The 18,826-nt window shown below is 36.6% G+C and overlaps 2 protein-coding genes across 2 annotated transcripts; one reads left to right on the top strand and one right to left on the bottom strand.

The window, feature by feature from the left end:
• The first annotated feature begins 70 nt into the window (after window positions 1-70).
• Hmbs (porphobilinogen deaminase-like protein l(3)02640) lies at window positions 71-10,618 on the top strand. Its single transcript, XM_071593406.1, has 6 exons — window positions 71-556; window positions 637-709; window positions 1,107-1,290; window positions 1,424-1,509; window positions 1,581-1,762; window positions 9,190-10,618. Exons 1-6 carry the CDS (start codon window positions 512-514, stop codon window positions 9,850-9,852), a joined length of 1,233 nt encoding a protein of 410 aa, XP_071449507.1. The 5' UTR covers window positions 71-511; the 3' UTR covers window positions 9,853-10,618.
• An 8-nt stretch (window positions 10,619-10,626) lies between these two features.
• Window positions 10,627-12,504, bottom strand: Tom20 (translocase of outer membrane 20). Its single transcript, XM_071593407.1, has 4 exons — window positions 12,250-12,504; window positions 12,059-12,150; window positions 11,320-11,493; window positions 10,627-11,225 (listed from the first exon to the last, which is right to left on the bottom strand). The coding sequence occupies exons 1-4, from the start codon at window positions 12,377-12,379 to the stop codon at window positions 11,166-11,168; spliced, it is 456 nt and encodes a 151-aa protein (XP_071449508.1). The 5' UTR covers window positions 12,380-12,504; the 3' UTR covers window positions 10,627-11,165.
• Window positions 12,505-18,826: the final 6,322 nt, after the last annotated feature.

Raw genomic sequence — 18,826 nt, 5'->3', positions numbered from 1 at the left:
AGAAAGCAATGCTGACACCTCACGGAAGCTCCGGCACTTCGTAACTTGAAAAAATGAATAACGCCTCTAATTTACATTTTTTAAATTCATTTCCTCGCATTATAAAATATCTCGCCTAGAGTGTCCACAATTAATTTATTTAAAAGTATTATAGAAGTTGTGGATTGAAATGTAAGCTTATTTATTTTGTTTTTGAACAGTGAATGGTGAAACTTGCTCCCTATCTTATCGAGGTCAAGGGAAAGTCCTTTCGTTAAAATGGTGAAGGTGATATTTTCGTAAATTGTAATTGGGTATTTCATATCTTCGTTTGCCCATGTTACGGTATTGCTAAGGTGCTTAACCCGACGAAATGAACGATAATTTTGTTTTGGCCTTATTTGATTACTTTGGTGCTAAGGCTTTTTTTTGCTCTTAGTACCATATGCCACGTTCGCTTTCAAATACATTTGGGAATTGCTAGAGTGAGGTTACAATTGATTGATTTCCTTAGTACAGTTGATGTGCAATTATGGAAGACAATTACGCAATAAAAGTCGGATCTAGAAAAAGTCAAGTAAGTCGATTGTAAGTAGCATATATTTGTAATCAACTAATCCTCATAGAGTGGAAATTCAGTGAAATGTTAAATTACAGTTGGCGCTAATACAAACGAATTACGTAATAGACTGTCTTAAAGAAATCTATCCGGATAAAACGTTTGAAATCGGTAAGTCTTTGGATTAACTACCCATATTGACTTTAAAATTAGTACCTGAGATGTGTACCACAAAAAACTTTCATGTTACAGAGTTAATGAATGTTGAATTTGTTAATTCTCACATGTGAAATAGGAGATAATTATATGTAATTGGGAAGGCAGAGCTTTAGATTTAAAGTTGCATGAAAAAGTATGTTGCGTACCCCGAATTTAACTAAAAATAATGTTGAAAGGTCTCAGCCTCCTCCTTTATAATGGTCTTTTTCCTAAATGTTAGCATGAAGTGTTATAGTGTGTCGACAAGTGTTTATACAGCATGCCAATATGTGTACCAAAATCAGATTGGAATGTACATGCATTTCACATGCACCTTATTTAATTACCGCCAATTTCTTCAATCTTGCAGTTACAATGACAACAACTGGAGATCAAATACTGGACAAACCATTGCCAAAAATCGGAGAAAAAAGTTTGTTTACAAAAGAATTGGAGGTCGCCTTGGACAATAACGTTGTGGATTTTGTGGTTCATTCTTTAAAGGATTTACCCACAACCTTGCCGAAGGGCATGACTATTGGTGCTATATGCAAGTAAGTTTTCTAGCACCCATCATGTTATTCATACTAGCCACTGCATGGTTTCATCTCCTCTTACATTACCTTCATAGCTCTATTTATAACCCTTTTTCCCTGAGAGGCTAATTTTATTTTAATATATTCTCAGGAGAGACGATCCTAGAGATGCTGTAGTGATAAACCAGAAATTCAAAGGAAAAACTCTGGCAACATTGCCTAAAAACAGTGTGATAGGTAAGTGATATTGTCATTTGAAATCATCCCTTAACGTACCAAGAAAGAACATAATTTCAATAATTATTTAGGTACTAGCTCACTTCGACGTGCTGCTCAGCTACATCAAAAATTTCCTGACCTAGTAGTGAAAGATGTAAGAGGGAACCTGAACACAAGACTGAAGAAGTTGGATGAAGGCGACAATTATGCTGCACTTCTGCTTGCTTCTGCTGGTTTAACGCGAATGGGTTGGCAGGAAAGAGCCTCACAGGTAATAACCACTCATAAGCAGCGAAAGAAAGAATGTCGTTGCAATCATTTGTGATGAATAAATGCCAAAATTCGGCACAGTTCAAAGGGTAACATCAACTCACAGTACAGCCAGTTAAATGTCAAGCGGTCAAACTTGTATACTCTAATATTTACCTATTAATCGGTTTTTTTGGACAAATCACCATTAAACATGTTATCAATGCACAGGAGACCGCATCCCGCTAGTACTTTGTGATGCATCATTAATTACATTAGGAGTTACATTATTCCTTCGCCATGATATGATTGTAATTTCACTGATATTTTGCCAAATTTGGCATTAAATTTAGTTTAAGAAACAACTTTTGGGATAATTACCGTTGTCATTTATTATGGTGATCAAAAATCATCTGTGGAATAATAGTAGGTCATATGCTGAAGTTAGTTTTAATATGAATGTAGCATTTTTCATTTTTTGTGATTTAGCATTTGTACTGCTGTGATTTTTTTCAAAATATTTTAATAATCTTGAACTAGCCGAGTAGCATTTCTATCATATCTTTGATTTTATTAAAGCCTCGTCCACATTGAGTGTAGCATACCAAAAGAGACTTTACATGGGGTTGTGGAAAATTTCCGTGGGAAAAACAGGTGATCCATATTGTACAGGTGAAATGGATGATATGAATGTTTTTAAAATAAAAGCAGACTGGCTTATGTAGCCATGAGGGCTGTTCAATGAAGAATGACCATCGGTTATGATAACAACATACCTTTACTTATCCTTCACATATTCATCCTGGTCTAAGTCGTCCCTTGGGATGAAATGCACTGGTTCCGATTTTTTCCAATCTTCATGGACATCGTGGAAGTAATTTTTTCTAGGCCCTTCAAATTCACCTCAGCAGCCTTCACCACTGTGTTAAATGATGAGAAATACTTCCCTCAAAGGTGTTCCTTCACATTAGGGAAGTGAAAGAGTTATATGGGGCAAGCTTTTGCTTTGAAATGTGACCAGTAAGAATTTTCAGTACATCCCTATTATGTGCTCCATTTACAGTTTGTCTATTGATAGACCATGGTGGTGATGCAACATTTCCTGTATACTAAATAATGGATATGACCATAACTTTCCCATCAAAGCTACCAGTTTGATGTTTTTTTTGGTGTAGAGGATGCCAAAGGTTCCCTCGGGGAAGTTTGCGGTTTTATATCAGTTTCAAAATAATTTAGTCACATTTCATCTGCAATGATAAAATTCAAAAGAGATGCATCATCTTCCTTGAACTTCTGCTTGGAACAAACGTACCCATAAAAATGCTGTTGCATAGTTACAAGCAGTCCTGGAACCCTCGTGTATAAACTCATCTGTAGTTTTTCTGTTACCATCATGAAGGTGGCACCCAGTGAAATTTTCTGATAGTCCTCTTGGTACTTGGTGATCTTGGTGGTCATCTTGGTGACCTTACCTTGCAGTAGCAGTCAACCCTAGAATGGTAACTGGGGTGAAAAAACACCATAGAGCATTTGAAAATATTGCTATATAAAATAAATTTTCTCCCACACGTTAAACTTTGAAAAAAAAGTCTTTGTGTCACATGATTCTACATTTAAAAAACAAAAAAATGAGCCTCCATAGGACTCTCGTAGTCATAATGGGTATGAGATATGAATTCTTGAAAACTGTGACCAGAATAGGGTGAAAAAAATGGTGTTACTCATCTAGGGTTAATTTTATTTCTGTATGAGCATTGACCAGCTCTGAGTCCACCTTTTGAAATCCCTAATGGACCATTTGACACCATCTTCTAACTGTAGTATGGAGATTAACATTACATAGGATGATTATTTGAGGTAAAATCTAAATTCAAATGTGTTTTGGGGAATATGAATCCTTTCAATCTTGCAGCTTTTGACTCTTAGAGGTAGAGTAGTAAGTATGGTGGACAAATTGAAATACTTAGGAGTTATATTAACTTGGAGGAAGCATGTTAGAAATTTCTGCAGATCTGCATTTAAAGAAACTGGGTCTCATCAGAAGGGCAATGGGGAATATTTAAATTTAAAGGTCAGAGAGAGGTGATGTTTCACGTTGTAGAGACTTTGTTAGAAATTACATAGTTTATGGGATCCTTGAAAGGAGAACTTAATTTTGATTTAAGCAAGATATGTATGTGCATATAAAATCGTTCTGCTTTATCAAAGATAGTAATTGATGAAATGAAATCATGGTACAGTTATGGGAAATGCTGGGCTGAGAACCACTACAACATCAAGGTTACTTGCAGGAATAAAATGTTGGATAAATAGGCCATGTAGGTCTAGCACTGGTGCATTCTAACCCCACATGCATTGGTAGGCAAGAATATCAACGGAAGGAAATCAATAACCAAATAGTGTGATTGAGGGAGTTATTTTTCCTTTAAATAATTTGTGATCACTGGAGTGTAAATTGTTGCAAACAACCATTTGGCCTCCCAGTAAATATGTACATGCCAAATAAATCCCATTCACACTAATTTCTGGTAGCTTAATAACCAATGTCCTGTGGTGCCTCACAAAGTAATATGTAGATGAAGAAATAATGGACAACAATGTGAACTACTCAAAAATAAAGTGTACATCCCTCGTGCATAAAATTAATGGTTACCCTTGCTTCTGTTGACCTAGCATCCCCTGTGGCTTGCATTTTTGGTGGATTTCAAAGTTACAGTATTAAAATTTGTTGTCTCAGGCGTAACTTTGTGGAATTTGCATAACATATTGAAATGTAATGAAATAATTGACTTTGTAATTCCACACACTTTATTTAAAAACACGACCAGGTTTCGACGTTGAACGTCATCATCAGGTTACAGTATTATTTTTCCACCATTTAAAGTAGATTTTGGATGGAAAAACACTGGACAATGATAAATGCCTTTGCTTCTAACAAAACGTAACCTGACATCGAACTCTACAAGTAACCATTTTAAAATTCCGCATTCTTACTTCATTCATTCCATCTTCCATCTATCTAAGTCTTCAGCATCCCATTGCGAATTAAAAGCTCTGAGCCCACCTTTCCTGCCTCCTTTTGACTTCTCCCAACAATCCCCTCTCCTCCTCGAACATGTCAGCGACTTCTTCCTTGGTTTCTCTTTCTGTTCACATCACCTTGGCAATCTGTCTCCACCACACATTTCAAAAGCCTCCAAATATATGGCTATCATCTTGCTTGAATCACCCTTTTATCCTTACACAGCCTCCTAGTCATCAATTCTCCCCTTGGGAATTCCTTTCTTTGCCTAACTCTTTCTTCTTCTTAAGTCCTGACTGCTTGGACCATCTTCTTCCAAAACACTGCCTAGAGAGGTAAGCTGTTGTACCTCCCTAGTTTATAAACTCCTATTTAAATATTTAACTTAGATTTTCTCTTTTTTGATAAATTCATAACTTTTGTTTAGTTTATCTGATTCTCATCCCATTCCCATCATAGTGACTTTCCAATATGCTCAGCAAAGTTAGCAACCCTTTGGCTGATGGGCAAACTAAAGCTTGATTATCTGCAACCTGATTTTATAAATTTCCCTCCAACTTTCATTCCTACCTCCATTTCTTCCCATGCCTCTGTTGTCATTTCTTCCAAATATATGTTGGAAAGCATATGTGATAATGGGCAACCCTGGCTTTACTTGTCCTCCTAATACTGCCCGTCAGGAGACTCCATCCACTGCTTGCTCCTGAGCACTTTGTGGCATGTAAGAGGTTATGAGTAAGTCTCCTATCCCACCAATCTACTCCTACTTTCTGCAATACACCCATTAATTCTATCCAATTAACTTTATTGAATGCCTTCTCAAAATCTACAAAACAAATAAATATACCCGAATATATTCTGCATCCCTCTCCATTAGTGATCTCATTACTGCAACGGCATCACATGTGCCTCGCCCATTTTTTAATCCAAACTGATTATCATTTAAACAATCCCCTTCTCTCTACCCTCTTGTTGATGATTCTGAGAACCTCTTAAGCTGCTTGCGTCGAGCCCTTTGTTATATAGTCCTCACATACAGCTTCCTTTGCCTTTTTTGGGATGGGAACCAACAAATCTGATGAAATCTCCCAGTCAAATTTCTTCCTCACAAAAATCACAAATTATTCCTTAGAATCTATCTTCCACATTTTCCCTAACCATTAAGTAGTTCCACAGGAAAGTGATATTGCCCATCTGCCATATTTTATTTAAATTCTCTTAATACCCTTTCTCATAATAGAGTAATAGTTGAATGATCACCCTGTTCCAATGTTGGTAATAATTTATTGCAACCATGGTTTCAAAATTACTTTGTCATCTTCAGGAGAATAATGTGCTTAGGGGCAAGCTAATAGACGTCTATGTTGTTTCCTCAAAGGCAAGCAAGGGGGGAAGGTTAGGTGTTGTTTGGAGGTGCATGGGAAGGGAAAAGATCAAGGCAAGGTTTGACAAACAAGGCCAAATTACTAAGTATAGAAAAGCACTCGTCAGTCCGTGGTAGGGGCCCTGCTGTGCGTAGACATGTGGTAGCCTGGGAGCGGGGAGGGCAGGCTGGGGATCCAGGCCGGTAGCTGCCTGCCGCACCTCGCCATTAGTGGTGGAGCTTGGCAAGTCCCGCCCGGCATGAGCACACTCACTAGTCGGGGGAGGGCCTGGGAACTCCGTGTTGGGAGGAATAAATTAAATTTTATGTTATTTTAGAGAGGAGGGATTTGAGTCACTAATTGGAATATTTCAATTTGACTCAGTGCATCTAATTTCTTGCTTTATTTTACAGATGTAACACCTTTAATTCAAGTTACAAAAATGGTCAGATTCAAATAAATATTTGGCTACCATTGAAGTCTTGTTCCCTTATGCAGAGTACTTTTTATGTTATTTGATATGGGTAGCGAAGTTCATGCTTGTTTGCTCTGCGTAAATGGCATTTTATCCACACATTATTTTGTAGATACCACTCACCATTGATTTGTCAATCTTGTCTTCTGGGTATGAATAGGAATTTAGAAAGTGTTGAGGGAGTGAAAAAAGAGACTGGGAATTAATCCTTAAGGATTTTATTGAATGTGAAGCAGGACAGATTTTATTGGGCAAACTGCACTTTCCCCCACTTGCCTGCTTCCTTGTCAGAGTGCACTCCAAGTGACTGACGAACTTAAGCCAATCCCTTTGGCTCTATCAAGGAACATTGGGAGTACACTGCATGAGGGAGCATGACTTCTATGGTAAACATTTGAGTCTAACTTGAGTCTTTGAATGTGATATATTTTGTAATTTCTGCCTTGTTTGTCAAACCTTCCCTTGATCATTTTCCTTCCCATTTACCCTCACTCCTTTCCTCCCTCTCTGAGCAACAACCTCCCACCCATGCTGTCTTTGAGGAAACTATATGTTTACCTATTGCACCTATGTACATTGCTCACGAGAAGATGATGAAGTCATGTCGAAACCATGGTTGTGATGTATCATTATTAATAGAGAAAGTGTAACCATTAATCTAAATCCATCCATCATTCCATCTGGGTCACATTCCCTATATCCAAGCTTGCCTTAGGTTCAATTAATAATTTTCCTGAATTCTTGTTGATAGTGTGCATGATTTCCCTCCTTACTTCGTGAGTTGTTTCTTCCTTTGAAAACTTTCCATTATCTTTGCACCCCATCTTCCACCGTACATACTTCTTTTGCCTTATTAGTTAATCATTCATCATTCTATTGAATCTGTGTATTCTTCTAATTCCTTCAGGGTTTCACGTAGAATTTTTATAGTTTTTCTAAGCTTTTAACTCCTGCTCATAATTATTCTTCTGTCTTTTCCAATATGTTAGAGGAGCCACTACCTATTGTCCCTGGCAGCCTTGCGATATGTCAGGATTTCTGAATGCACCCAGCTCTGCTGGGTTGTTCCCATCTATGGTTATAGATCTCGTCAACTAAATAACCAGGGAGTCATCAAAATTTAAATGTGATTTGCCAAAAAAATTAATTCTAATATTAAGGTTCATTTATAGCTCACGAGGTCATGCAGTGATCATAAAAATGCAAAATGAGCCACAGTGAACATTCAATCTCTGGGTCATTGCATTTTGATGATCCAACCTGTAAATGGCCCGTGTGCCAACAGATTGTTTTCCATGGAGCAATTAGGCTTTCGTCAAAATTTAATTTTTTTTCTGGCAATTATGGTTTCTATACTAAAAACGACGTAAGTGCCATAAAAGAATATCGTGGTCTTCAGTATCCCATTGCCAGTCAAAACTTCAGCATCCCAGTTTTGATTGGCAATGGGATGTTAAAGACAGTGGAAGAGGAGAGAGTGTGAAGCAAATGAGGAAGGGGTAGGAATAGGGTAGGGATGTTCAGCGGAGGAAGGAAGTATACAGAGATGAAGAGGGGACTGTTGTAGAGTAGGATGTTGGGTTGTTTTGTTAGCAGAGGCTCAATACTATTTGTCCATCAAAAACTTAACTGGTAGATTACCAATTATTGTAATAATAATATGCAATTCCCGGGGAAAGTTTTGGTTAATACAATGCAATTTTTCTTGTTATTAAGGTTAATTTTTGAGGTTTGTGTGGGATTTTGATGAATTGCACACCTTGGCACCATGCACTGGTCAATGACTCCAGTCACATGTAATGATGCATTTCAGGCCAATTTGATTTTATTGTTGGACCACTAGTGGCTGGTACATAACAATAAAAAACAAAATCCAACTCCCAGAATACATTCCCTTTGAAATCTTCTTCGGCTTAGGTCAAGTTAAAAGTAGCCTGTTCACGTATGAAATTAAACATTAATGCTTTGAATGTTTTAGAGAGACATGCTAAAGAAAGAAATAGCTGATGCATTGTAGGATTCCAATACTTAAGCATAAAAAGTTTTTGCCTTTTGAAAGTTTTCACTGTAGTTTTTTCTACATTTTTGTGTAATCAAATATAAATTCTATTTTTTATGTCCAACCCAGTAGTTATACATAAATGGACCCAGTTTGTTTACAAACATTTATTCGAAACCCCCCAGTGTAACCTTATGGTAAATATCAGAATTTGGCAAAGTTTCAGCATTGTATCTAAGGGATTCCCATTGGTGGGATTGCATTATTCATTGTGGTCTGTAAATCTTGAAAATTTTCAAAAATTGGCATGAAAGTTGCATCATTATTCTTTTCACATACAACAGCACAGTTGAAGGGTAAAATATTATTCATTTTTGCTAGTTGCGAACTAATTTAGTATTCTTCACTTCTATTGGCCATCGTTGGTTTACATTTCATTTGGAATGCTAGTTTGTGGATAATAGCTCTCTTCTATTGTTTTGCTAGAAATCAATTTTACTCTGCTTCATGCAAGAATCTTTATGACCGGGATTGAAGTCACCTTTGCTTTTGTAATGTGTTAATTAATGTCACATATTTGTTCTTAAAGGTGCTGGATTCAGATGAAATGATGTACGCAGTAGGGCAGGGAGCTTTGGCTGTAGAATGTAGGGAAGGTGATCATGCAACACTAGCATTACTTGAACCACTGCATGACAGAAATACAGCCTTGTGTGTGCTGGCCGAACGAAGCTTCATGAGATCCTTGGGTGGCGGCTGTACAGCTGCAATGGCTGTGCATACAGAAATAAGAACTGAAACTGAGAAGGTTGAGAGGGATGATGATACGTCTGATGAAGAATCAAACGAGGGTGGCAAACATTCTGGCTTACAGAGGAATTCAAATCTCAGCAGCAGTACAGAAAGCATCAACAGTGATTGCACACGAGAAATTCTGCATCTAAGTGGAGGTGTGTGGAGTCCAGATGGGAAAGAGTCTCTGCATAAATCTCTGTTTCGGACATTACCCGAAGTTCGCAGTTCCTATGACATGCCTCCAGCAAGGAAATGTCCGTACCTCATGGGAAGGCTGTACTGTGGTATCATCGGTGGGGGGACTCGAGGAACCGGGAGGGCTGAGCTGGAGGTAGCCGAGGCTTTGGGAAGGGAATTAGCGAAACAAATGGAAGCAGAGGGTGCCATTGAAATTATGGGCGGTAGTAAAAAGATAGCTTCCCAATCAATTGGCCTCCCTGCACCAGTGAAGACGTAGGGAGAGGTGGTGAAGATATTTAAATTATCCTCAATCAGTTACAATAATGACAGCACATTTAATTCCATGCGATATGGGTTTTGTGGCACAATATATTACCATCCGACACCAACTGCAAGGAAATGTACGAGTTTATTAAAAGGCACCTGTATCCCATACAAGATGCGGCGTTTAATGGTGCCAGAGGTTGGTGGAGACCAGATTTTTCATGTCCCCAACTCCAGATTATTGCATTTATGAAAGTTATTTATCATCATGCGTTCACATTCCCTTCCAAATGCATAGTTAGTTAATATTGAGTGATCCCAATCATTTATGACCACTAGTTAAGGCTAATTTATTTGTCTTGTTAATAATTTTATTCCAACAAAAATTATTGATGTTTTACATATTCTCTTTTGCTCTAGTTCAGAAAATTTATCTTCGTTCTCCCTGAATGCGCAAGCAAGAGTGAAAAGATATTTTGGTGATGGGGATTTGTAAAAATGTAAATATGATCAAGTTCTTGAACAGTGCTGTAATTGTGTCATGCAGTATATTTTGTGTTGTTCATATTTTATGTATATATATATGCATACACACACCATTGTGTTCTGGATAAGTTACCACTGTAAATTATTGAAAGTTGATGATGGAATGAGCTGACTCTTTATGTGAGTGGCAGGAGAAAATCTTTACTTTGCTGGAAAAGCAGTTGTTATAGCATGGTGCCATCCATTTATGTATTTGTATTTTTAAAACTGTTGGGAATAAACCAGTGAATTTCAGATGTTTCGAACAAATTCTTTTATTTTGATAAAATAACTTGCTGCCACTTACCCTTCAATAATGAATTGATACAGCAATTAAACTTTGATAGAATTTTCAACAACATAGAGATTATTCAAAAGGGTGCAATCATACTACAAGTCATTTCACAATTATAGAATTTTGTCAACTTTTATTCCAGAAAAATAGTTTTGCATGTGCAATGAGCATAATGCCAAATCCTGAAATTTGTGGATTACCACCAGTATACTTCGTGGTCATACCCTAAAAATTATAAGCTATGCCATGAAAATCAAAAGAAACAAAGTCTACTGGTCAACGTTTATGAATGAGTATATGGCAATATCCTCCATTCCTAGAATAGGAATAACCTAAAATGTGTAAAATAAATGCCTATGCCAATGATTCTTTTTCAATCATTTTTTACAACTCGGCCCTCATCCCAACTTTGCCTGTGCACATTTTAGCTCTATATTCTTGACAATAACAACAATATACACGTTATTAGACGGAGGACTACTAAGCTACTAAGAAGACAGCTACTTTTACTCCAATTCATCTTCGGCCAGTAGGATTTGCTGCTGATTGCCCTGAGATATGATGCGCTAGAAAAAATAAGGTAAATTGATACTTGGTCCACTTAATTCTACATTTACATAAGTTCGTTTATTTACAATGATTTCCAAAAGTCGTAATTACCTGTCCGAGTAACGGCAGTCTCTCTAGCAGCAAACAAAATATTGGCCTCGGGAGTGTTTGTTGGAGAACACGAAGTAGCTGCTGGGGTTGCCCACATACAGCAATTGCGGCACATAGATGTTCCACGCCGCCTTCGACATTACCATTAGCGAGTTCCTCCTCTCCTAGCTGAACCTGAAAATAGAGGTGTAACAACGATGAAGTTAACAAGGTCTGCATGATGAAGACATTTCACCGGTACACACAATTAGAATGACCCCTAAGAAATTTATATTCTTTTGCCGGGAAAATATTTTACAAGTCACCGAGGGTAGCAAAAATGAATTTTTTAAAGTTTTATGCAACCTTTTCTCGAGAAAAGTTGGTACTTTTAAACATTCAAGAGAATAATTCATCCGATTAAGAAAGAAAAACAAGAATAGATACAAGGAGAATATGTTACTCCATGCAGCCAGGTAGCTGGGATACAAATGGAGGAAATAGAAAATCTACCCCTAAAAAAAGGACTTAGTTTACACAAGATTGATGCAGTGTCCAAAAATAAATAAGGACTTGAATCAAAGCAGTGACCTTCTCAGACAAAACGGTGAGGATCAGAATTGTTATCCTATCACACTTAGCAATTCATCACTTAGTACCTACGAGATAAGACTAACACATATTCAAATAGTTACTTTGCAACTTAGACCAATATGCTTCAACACGATTCAACGTAATAAATGATTTTAAGGAAGAATACCTCTCTCAAGAAGAATGCTTGGACTGCATCGGCATCCTTCAAATCCGGTATGACCGTGCTAGGGCCTTTGTTTAACTTCGCTTGCTTCCGCTCTGGGTGAAAGAAAACAAGGGTTACAATCCAATTTGTGTTTCTAAATTGGAAGAGAACCTATTTCATTTATTAATCCGGTATTATTCATTTAAACTTACTGTTTTTCAGCTTCCTTTTGAAATTTGGATCAGACCTCCTCTTGTGGTCGAAATACACACAATATCCTAGAAAAAGGGTACCGCAAACTCCCGCGGCGATTCCAAGGGCAGTTTTAGTGGCTAGAGCCATTATAAGATATTTCGTTTCTTGAATCCAAAATCAATCAAGAAATAACCATTATTTAGAATTTTGATTAAATAACATGGCAACGAAACGCTGAAAGCACTACCTACAGGAAGGAAGGGGAGATTCAAGTTTCGATACAATCGATAGCGCTAGTATTGCAATTTCGATAGTAGACAGCGAACGATCGCGGTTAACCTAAAATCGAAATATCATATCGAAATGGCAGAACGTTAGAAATGAATTTCACGATTGGAAACATTTAATCATGTTTCTATCTTGCTGTGAGAAACTGTGTTTTCACTAAGGTTGTCGTACGCATTATTTTTCTTTTAATGATTAATTCCCGATCAATTATGTAAATCTATGTGCCTCCCTGATGCGTGAACTTTAGAATAACATTAAGATACCTCTTGCAAATGCTTATTTTTGTTACACTAGTAGTAATCGTCATCGATTCATAACTAGCGTTAAACATGAAGGGAACTTGGACTCCCTAATTCTCATTCTGACGGTCTCTGTATTAAAGTAAATTATTTTGTTTCCAACATTGCTTCGTAAATGAATTTTTATTAAGAAAATATAAATAATCTTGGCCAATTATGATACCATTCGTGTCAAGGCAATTTTGTTTTCAGGGCATTGTGCTTTTATTTCAGCAGATCAAGATATGCCAACCCTAGAATCCCCCCTGGTTTTCGTCAGCTCTTCTGCTAATGGGATGATGAAATTTCTCATGGTGTAAGATATATTTTATCGGGTGTTTGAGGACCAAATAATCAATAAAGGGTAATCATATATGCCTATAGTCCTTTTAAGAGTAAACAAATGCCAAAGAAGTATATATTCGCGTACAAGGGAGACCATGCTCTGCCAAACGGTGATGATGGAAATATCAGGTCAGTTACAAGACGGAATGGGCAAGGACGGTGCAATTGCCGACGAGGTACCGTCTTCGACCGCCGATGAGGTTCGATTACCTCCTTGGGTCTTAAATGTTCGTAATTATCTTGGGTGTTAATTTCAAGTTTAAAAAAACCGATGTGAAGGCCAAATAGTGGCCATTCGGATTAACGAAAAATGAACAAAAATTTATATAGATGGAAGGAAAATCGACTAGAAAGGTACCAACCTAAGACATTTAAAACCCTAAAAAACCGCTAGCAGAGGCATTTCTCAATCGCTATAATTGCAGCTATTTTGAAGGATATTTACAGGATAATTTCCCCATCTATGGAAATATGTGATGCTAGTGCCTAGTACAAAGCAAATAAAACGTTTTCTATCTCAATATAGCTAGTCCTTGGGCCAGCCTTCATGCCTGATACACCACACTTATCAGGCTGCTCTGTAACTGGCTTTCTCGGTGATAATTGAATTTGTGGTATAGGGTGGAAGGTCATTTCTTTGGCCAAGTCAATTCTCCTCTATTTGGTTTTTCGCTACCTCAGTCAATCTTCTGGAGCCTAAATCACTTTGCAGGAAGCGAAATCCTAAGTCTTCTTGAGACCCCAAAGCATTTTCAAATATAAGATGGATTTTCAGGTAGTCCTCTTTTACATGTATAGAAAAACAAAAAGGACTCATGTATCCCCAAAGTTTTGGTAGCAAGACTACTAAGGAGAAGGTCTTGCAAAAAGAGGGAAGGATGAAGTTGGATGGAAAGGTTTAGGAGCAGAGGGGGAATGAAAATATCTGGAGGGCGGAGTAATTACTGTCAGACATTCAAAGATGATTCAACCAACCTTTCCACTCAATCAATCCACACCCCATCCCAAAGGCACTCTCATGCCCTAAAATAAACCAAGAAGTTAAAGGTTCTGTTTTCTCACCCACTTAATAACTCTCTTCCCACCCATTCCCTACTCCTTTTGCACCTCCAGCAATGTAATTTACCTTCTGAAGTGCCAACTACGCCCTGCCTTCTATATTGGACAGTGTACCACACCCCTAAATATTAGGATTAATAACCACTGTGCCTTGTGCAAGAATTCTTCCCTATTCGGATGTTCCCAATTCTAGAGCACGCCTCTGAACATACTCCATTTGATAAATGCTATGGTGTCTATTCAACCATCCCTCCCACCTACAACTCAAGACAATAGAACATTTGATTCCCGGAATGAGCTAGGGATCAATATCAGACATTAATTACCCCATATCCAGATATAATCTTCCCCTTTCACTCCCAAAACCTTTTATTTCAATCCCACAATTTCAAACCTTTCCCTGCCTTCCCCTTCCATCCAGCATCCTCTTCAAATTTTCTTAGCTCCTCCTTTCACCAGAGGCAGGTGGTTTGGCCACTGAAAATTTGGGATGTGTGTGTCATTTGTACGTTTCTCTATGTTTTTATTAGTTAGTGATATCTCACTCCGTTTTCAATTACAAATATGCGTGTACATATATATATATATATATGAACACACACACCCACATCAATGTAGTATATACATACTCACAGTATTTCTCAAATTTGTTGAAAATGACACCCTTACTCCCAACTTTCCAGCTGAAAGAAATAAAGGCTTTGAGAGCTGCCATCAACATTGCCTTGTCAAAGAGAAACAATGCTATGCAGTACTCTGCACAGAGATGATAGGTTTTAGTTTAAAAGTGAGTTTTGGGCAATTCAGCTCATATCACAGCAGATGGACAATCTTTACTGTAGAATCACAAAATTTGGGTTTATTTCATTAGAAACATGTCTTGGGAGGAACACATTTTCAAATTATGTAGAAAGTTAAGTTCCTTATGCTTTCTCCTCAGAAATATTATATATTCTGTAAATTTAGAGGTCCTTCCATCCATTTACTTTGGTGAATTTTATTCTCCTGTTACTTGTAGTATCCTCTTCTGGGGTTCCTCTCTCCATGTGGGTATAATCTTCAAAATCCAAGAGGATAATACGTATTGTGAGCAATGCTCCTTGCAATGCACCATGTAAACCTCTCTTCAAAAGACTTGGTTAATTACCAGTACCTTGCATATATATATTTAATGTCATCTTGCATGAAAAGGGTAATATTTCTCAGTACAAGTCCAACCACAATTCCCATAGTCACTATACAAGGACCTGCACCAACCATTTGTCAGAACACACAACACTACTCATGGGCCCAAAGCAATGGGCTTAAGGTAATTCAATAAACTTCCCCATGAAATGAAATATGAAACAAAAGTACCTATTCTCAAGATAGAGCTGTTCAAATTAGTAAAAAAATAATATGTTCTATTCTCTAAATGAACCCCTGAAATTTCCGCTACACATCAATTCTAGCTAAACCAATTAATATGTAAATATACCAGTGCATTGGTATGTATGAGGGTGGTCTGAAAAGGAGATTTGCTGCATATTCATGTATACACAAATACAGGACATGCCAGATATAAATTTCACAATTTCATAAGAAATGCAATTTATATATAATATATATATATTGTATTTATATATTTTATTGCATTTATATTATATATATATATATAAATTGTATTTCTTCTAAAATTGTGAAATTTATATCTGACCTGTCCTATATTTCCGTGCATACGAAAATGCAACAAATCTCCGGACAAATAAATCTATTATTATTATATTTGAGAAGGCTGCTGCTCTATATACATAAACATACTTGGTTACATATACTTTAGCACTATGAAAAAATAATTGAACACCAACCTCTTGACAAAGAATCTTTCAATTTGAAATCTATGGACAAATTTTCCTTTGAGTCTTTTATTCCTGATTTGAGATTTAAATGCTGGCTTTCCATGGTTACCCATATATTCTTGCAATGCATAACATAAAAAATGCATTATCTCAAAAGAAAATGCTTCTCACTATGTCTTTTATTCATAAAGAGTAGATACATATGTATGAATTTTTGGCCCACCATATCTTACTATTTACTCCCAGGCCTAATAAAAAAAATTGGGTGACGTTAGAACTTAAATGCACCTAATATTATTTAAGAAGAAGTGAGTAACATTAGCTGATTAGAGGATCCATGTTACAGGAATCGCAGGATAGATTCAATGTTAACTGTTTAATTCAATTTTAGAAGTTAAATAATTAATTTCTTATTCAGCAAACTTCATGTAAGACTAGTACACTAAGTTCATGTGAATAACCCCACCACTTTTCAACTTGTACTCCAAAGATAGCAGTGACAGAACACTTATACTGGAATTTCATGTATTATGTTATGACTAGCTTAATGACTTTAATACTACATTTAAAGATATTAATACCACTGTTTAAGTGACAACTGTGTTAAAGATGTGACCAAATCAGAATGAGCATTTTTTGCATTTAACTAATATTCAAGTTGCTTAGAAAAAACATGCATATGATAAAAGCATTGCATACATTATTTTATTTGTTCCAATAAATGAATTAAATTTTTATCTTGGAATGTTGAAATCGGACACTAAAAAACTTCTTTGCAATGATATTTATACACTTGATTATGGAGCATTAATCTAAGTGATGACCATCATCATCCTCCAAAGGTTGAGCCTTGTCGCTGCAGCCATTCGTCTCGCTCCATTGCCATTCTTTGTACGTTGTTACTCCCATCATATTATCATCTATAAATTTCATTATTGGCCTTCCTCCTCATTTTTTTCCTAATATTTTCCCCTCCATTATATTTTCCAGGAAGTTTTTGTCAGAGAACATGTCCAACAAATTTAATTTTCGTTTAATTAAATTCCTTTCCTCTTTAATTTCTCCCAATACTTCAATGTTGCTTTTCTTTTTCTTCTTCTCCAAAGTCACTCCTTCCAACTGAGCCTTTTCCCTCTTTACCAAAGTCTAAGTTTCACATCCACATAAAATGTACTCCAAATAAATGTTTTTCCAAAAAATTTTCTACGTTCAAATTCCATGTGCTTGTTTCTTAAAAGATTCTTTTTATTTTCATACGCCTTCTCCGCCAAGGCTCTCCTTATTTTCACTGCAGAGGTGAATCTGTTGTGGCTTGTAATCACACTCCCAAGGTAGCAGAGCTCTTCTACTTGGCTTACCATTGATTCCCCCATCACTATACTTGCAATTGCAGGGGGTTCTGTCCTGTTTCTAGAAACTATCATAGATTTGATTTTCTTCACGTTAATTTTCAGTTTCCATGAATTCAAAGCTGTGGACAGGTTTTTGAGCATTCTATTCACTTCTTTGGATGTGTCTGTCAGGGTCACCATACCATCTGCAAACCTAACGCAGTTTATCTTTCTTCCATTTGTCTTATGCTTCATTGCTTCTACAGCCTCTTCAATATATACGTACGTTAAATAGATATGGCAAAAGTGAACATCCTTGTCTTACTCCTTTTCCAATCTTTGCTTCTTTCTCACATCCCTTTAATTCTATAAAAGTGCTTTGGCTCTGGTGGAGCTGAAATATAAGCTTCCTGTCTTTGTAGTCTATTCCTTTCCTCCTCATGGTTTCAGAAATAAGTTCCAAAATCTATAATATCAAAGGCCTTTTCCAAATCAATGAAGGTAAGGAAACCTTTCCTCTTCATCTCTAGCCTTCTCTCTCCAGGATCAAGTGCAGCGCCAGTACAGCGTCTCTCTCGTTCCTTTGCCTCCCAGGAAGCCAAATTGATCTTCTCCAACATTTTCCTCCACTTTATTATTCATTCTACCCCCTATCGTATGTAAAAGAACCTTGGAAGTATGTGACAGAATAGCAGTTTTTCTGTGGTTCATGCCTTCAATTGCTTCCCCTGCTTTTGGTATCATAATAGTTTCGATTTTAACAAAGTTTTAAGTTATTTCCCCTTTATCAAACATCATTAACCATTTTAAACAGAACAAAATTATTGTTGGCAGAGTTAACTCCATAGACTTATTTAATATCTGCTTCTGATTAAAAAAATACAATGCTGTATAAACTGTTTTCTTTCCAAATTATATTAGCATCAACTAAGTCTTTCTATATTTTCCCCTTTTCTGATATCCCACCGTTAAAACCATCTGTCACTCCATTTAATATAGATTTGAAATTTAATTGATCTAGTCATACTTCTCATATCTGATGGTAATCTAATTGTTAATGCCTCATGAATTAAAATATATTTAGTACACAATATCATTTAATTTAAAGGGGACACTATTTTCAAGTTTGAGTTCATAGCATATTTTCAAGTGGGTATTCCACAGTTTTATTCTAGAAGGTGGTCAGTGATTAGCACCCATTGGGCAATATTAAAAAAATTGAACAGTTAAAAAGCATAACATCTTAATTGCATTCAGATGAATTTCTCGAGATAAACTCAATTTTAATTGCTTCAATTACCAAATGTGCACCTGATAAGAGGACTTAATTGCCATACTGCAGCAGAGTGAATATTCCATTATATGCAACACAACATACTTCTTATTGTCCACCTCCAAATAAAACATTTACAGGTATTACATATGAGGAGAAACTTGTACACTAATCAAATATAA

The sequence above is a fragment of the Hetaerina americana genome, unplaced genomic scaffold, assembly GCF_022747635.1.
Source record: "Hetaerina americana unplaced genomic scaffold, ioHetAmer1.1.p SCAF_6, whole genome shotgun sequence".
Classification (NCBI taxonomy): Eukaryota; Metazoa; Arthropoda; class Insecta; order Odonata; family Calopterygidae; genus Hetaerina; species Hetaerina americana.
This window is presented reverse-complemented; position numbering and strand designations above follow the sequence as displayed.